General features: G+C 44.3%; 1 protein-coding gene across 1 annotated transcript in view; it reads right to left on the reverse strand.

Annotated features, from left to right (window-relative positions):
- The window catches only part of LOC109291606 (vitelline membrane outer layer protein 1 homolog), an 8,243-nt gene extending 6,769 nt beyond the window's left edge, over positions 1-1,474 (reverse strand). Inside the window, exons 1-2 of the mRNA XM_019508662.1 lie at positions 1,022-1,474; positions 816-931 (exon numbers count right to left, since the gene is read on the reverse strand). Coding sequence (XP_019364207.1) covers positions 816-931; positions 1,022-1,225 — 320 coding nt within the window. The 5' untranslated portion in view covers positions 1,226-1,474. The remainder of the gene's footprint in view (positions 1-815; positions 932-1,021) is intronic.
- Between the last annotated feature and the right edge of the window lie 3,054 nt (positions 1,475-4,528).

The following is a 4,528-nucleotide window of genomic DNA, read 5'->3' on the forward strand; positions in this document are numbered from 1 at the left end:
CAGATAGCAGAGACTTAAAATACTTTGTTTCAACTTTTGTTACATACTACCATTACAAATAATTCCAAAGATGGCCCTTAGTGAAAACATTAAAGGAAAATAGTTCTCAATTTTTTCTAGTTTCTTTAACTTTATGTATTTGATGAATTGTATTTATGGCCACTCTCGGTGTTTCCCCTGTGCAGTAGTGAACTCCAGTCAGACTATTTGCTGAACCCTCCACTAATGGAGAGTACCATGAAGACAGAGGGCCTATGCCAGTACATCCAACTGGGTCAGGTTTCTTATTAGTCATTTTACCTTAATTGTGCAGATCTTTCACATAGCCTGAGGTAGAATTTAATAATAGAATACAGAACTATTCTTACCCATTTAGACATATTTTAATGCAACAACATTTCACATCTAGAGCACCTCTTTAATGGATGCTATTAACAAGAAATTTTAAAGGCCAAAATGTCACGTGAGGATGGAGTGTCAATTTTAACTTTTAAAGAACATCAAAGTAGTGTTTCAAGTGAAACCTAAGAAATTGAAACATAATACAAATAACTTCTTATATTTAAACTGTAACTATTTTCTTTGCAGATCATGCATAATTAAAACATTGAGGCCCATCCAAGACTATCGGGGTCGCATTGGTATACTCTAGACCATAAAGTGGCCTAGGGAAGGTAAGCAATAATATCTCCAGCATTAAAAACAACCATCTGGACACAACAGCTGGTTCCATGATGGTTGATAGTACTACTAGTTCTCAGATTCCTCCTCATCAGATTTACTAAAGATCAAACATTAAATATCATTAAACTTACTTTCCAGAATCAGACTCAACACTATAGACAGTACTATCAGTATTATTGGGGTTTATGCAAAATAAACGGATCCCATTGAGTGCAGTGTCATCATCAGCTCCTCCATACTCCTCCACCTAAAACAGAAATAAAAGAGGAACACAGTTAACATGCTAAGGGCCTATAGCACTGACAAGGATCTCACAAGACTGACCAGCTGCAGTTACCTTTATACTAAATCCCATAGCATAGAAATGTTCTGGGCACATATCAATCCAGGTCCAGGTACCCCAAGGTCCTCCATTAGCAACACTTATTGAACTGTAATGTTGTCTATTTAGAAAAATGCCATTTGCTTTGACTGCAGGTTCACCAGAGACCAAGTGGGAATATGCTAAGGCAGCCAAAAGCACAATGGCAACAGCCTTCATTTTTTCAGCAACTGTATTAGGTAGTGTGAGACATTATGTTTCTATACTCTGTATTTTATACCACGTTTTATCTTTGACAGTTTGATTATGATAATAAATGTGTTTAAGACTGTCACACAGGAATGCAAGCACAGTGTGTTTTGCAACCACTTGGCCCAAGTTTTAAGATCAGTCTGAAAGTCTGAATTACTTAAGTTCTGCCACGAATAAAGTGTATCCCTGCACAGTGAAATGTTGCATTTTTGCTCATCAGTTATTATATGATTAGCTGATTATTTAGGGTTATATTCTGCAACCCTTACTTGAATTGGGTAGTATATGTTATTCTAAAGGTAGTCCCAGTGTTAAGAACCTAATGGAGAGTATCCACATTGCAACTGATTGGCAACCTCGAAGACCTAGGTCAGGGTGGGCAAAATACGACTCACGGGCTGGATCTGGCCCACCAACTGATTGTATCCAGCCTGCAAGTTGACAGCTGTAAAGTCACAGGATCTAGCCCATAGGGAGCTGTTGGTTCCGGCTGCTGCATCATGCTGGGCAGGTGGGCACATCCAAGCCCTATCCACAGCTTACACCAGCTCCCACACCCCATGCTGGAAGCAGAGCTGAGTGCATGCTGGCATCAGCTGTGGATGCTGCCTGCACATTCTCGCTGGGGATCAGGGTGACTGCCTAGAACTGCAGCTGACAAGCTGATGCAGCAGCGTCACCTGTAAACCCAGGAGGACACCCCAATCTCCAGCAGGAATCAGCCGCCTACATCCACAGCTGATGCCAGCACCCCCCCCAGTGCTGCTTCTGGCACATAGGCTAGAAGCTGGTGTAAGCTGCGGGCCATGCTGTAGGTGGGAGGCAGCTGTGGGGGGCGGGGGGGAAGGAAGAAGGGGGAGACAGAGAGAGGTGGCCCTACCCATGAGTGGCAGCAGCTGGTGCTGGGCACCAGGCAAAAGCAAGACCTGGCAGCAGGCAAGCTTGCCTCATCCAGGGTCCTTCTGGCTGCAGCTGCCTGGAGCCCATGCCAGGGCTGCCCTGCAGCTCCTCTGTGCTGCTGCCACCCTGCACCACCTCCAGGGCACCCTGGGTCTGCAGGTCAGTGGCAGCAGGGCAGGGCCGAGAAGCAGTGAGCATGCCTGCTGCCGGGTCCTGCTTTTGCTCAGTGACCAGCACCAGCTGCTGTCGTTCATCATGGGCAGGGCTCTCTGTCTCTCCACTTCAACCCTCCTTCCTCCCCCTCCTGACAAACTGTCCTACACCTACAGCATAGCCCCGCAGCTTACACCAGCTCCCAGCCTATGCACCAAAAGCAGTACCAGGCAGGTGCCAGCATCAGTTGCAGACGCAGGTAGCAGCTTCCCCCTGGGGATCAGGGCATCTGCCTGAGCCCCTTCTTGGGGTAGGAGGGTGGGCTGGAGGCTGAAGCTGCTGCCCATGCCCACATCAGCTCCTCCCACAGCACCATCCCACATTAGGAGGTTTGGTGAGCTGTTGTGATGCTGAGCCAGCCCACAATAGTTCCCCAAAACTCCCTATGTGGCCCTCAGGCCCAAATAATTACTCACCCCTGCCCCAGACCATTTCTTTGTGGTACATTATCAATGGGCCAGATCCTAGAATTCTTCACAGTTATTGCAAATGATTTTACTGGAAGTTTTGTCTGAGTAAACACTGCAGAAATTAGACCTCAGGGAGCATAGCCTATGACATACCCTGAATGCCACCTCAAGAATACATACCAGGAGAAGATACCAGGGTATCTGAGAAGCTTACATCACAGAAATAATTTCCAAGCATTCAGACTATCAACTAGGTGGATCCATACACCACATGTGATAATGTTGCCATTCTTCCAAGCTGCAGAGATGAGGGCTTGCACATTAGCTTCCCACTGGAGAAGAAATCAGACGTGTCAGTCAGAGTACAATCTAATTTGTTAATTTAGACATATACACCAGTCTTGTAACAAAGGTAGTCACAAACAGCATGCAGGCAATACCGTCTTTCAGAATTCATAACCCAAATACTAATCCCCATTTTCAGGGAGAACTTTGCTTCAAGAACAGATTAAAAACAGCAAACTCCAATGCTACATGTCATGGCTTCTCCAAAAAACCTGCATCCAAAAATGCAGCACCATAGCATTTTCTTTCAGGGGTAGTAAAATTACCTATATTATGGCACAATCTAGTGACCCCTATGATAAAGATATGCATTTTCAAAAAGGTCATCCTCTTACATTTAAAAAAGTGGTCTATAAAATTAGTGACCAGAAAAGTATACTATCCCATTTTCCTAGAAAGATTAGAAAGGTACATGGAAACTTTGAATCATATAGATCAGATGTGAGGTCAGTACTGATAGCCTGTGCTTTTAAAATGAGACCTTGGGTAATTCCAGAACAACCTGAAGGTTGAACAAATTAATTATTTCTAAACAGCTGTAATATTTCTGTCCATGGACTTTGGTGCGTCCTCTCATGATGTTTACATAAAAGGTAAGTTTTAGCTATAAATTCAGAGGATAGAGAGTGACCTTTCTACTCAATCCTTCAAAAATATCCAGAAACAATATTTGAGAGAGATTTTTAATAAGTTATATTAGCAATAATTGTATAATTGTTCGAAGGGCTTCCAGTATCTCTGTTCTTAGCCACATAACTTACTGTAATCTTAGGTTTATAATAATAATGATAGATATAATGACATCGTTTATTCATAGATTCATAGATTATAGTCAGAAGGGACCCAATGGATCATCGTGTCCAACCCCCTGCCCCTGGCAGGAAAGAGGACCAAGGTCAGACAACCCCAGCCAGGTGATTGTCAAGCCTCCTCTTGAAGACCTCCAAGTTAGGTGACAGCACCACCTCTCTTGGAAGCCCATTCCAGAGTCTGGCCACCCTTATTGTAAAAAATTTCTTCCTAATGTCTAACTTAAATCTACTCTCCACTAGTTTGCACCCATTATTCCTAGTTACTCCCTGGGGTGTTCTGGTAAACAGCGCATCCCCAATTCCCTGCTGTCACCCCTCAGCCGTCTTTTGTATAGGCTGAAGAGATCCAGATATCTCAACCTCTCCTCGTATGGTCTTTCACGGAGACCACTAATCATGCGAGTGGCCCTCCTCTGTACCCTCTCCAGATCCTCTGTGTCCCTCTTGAAGTGCGGCGCCCAAAACTGGACATAGTACTCCAACTGCATCCTGACTAATGCTGCATAGAGGGGGAGCATCACCTCCTTCGATCTGTTGGTCATGCATCTGCTAATACACGACAAAGTGCAATTGGCTTTGTTGATGGCCTC

This window comes from Gavialis gangeticus, unplaced genomic scaffold (assembly GCF_001723915.1).
Source record: "Gavialis gangeticus isolate Ggan-Ray unplaced genomic scaffold, GavGan_comp1, whole genome shotgun sequence".
NCBI lineage: Eukaryota > Metazoa > Chordata > Crocodylia > Gavialidae > Gavialis > Gavialis gangeticus.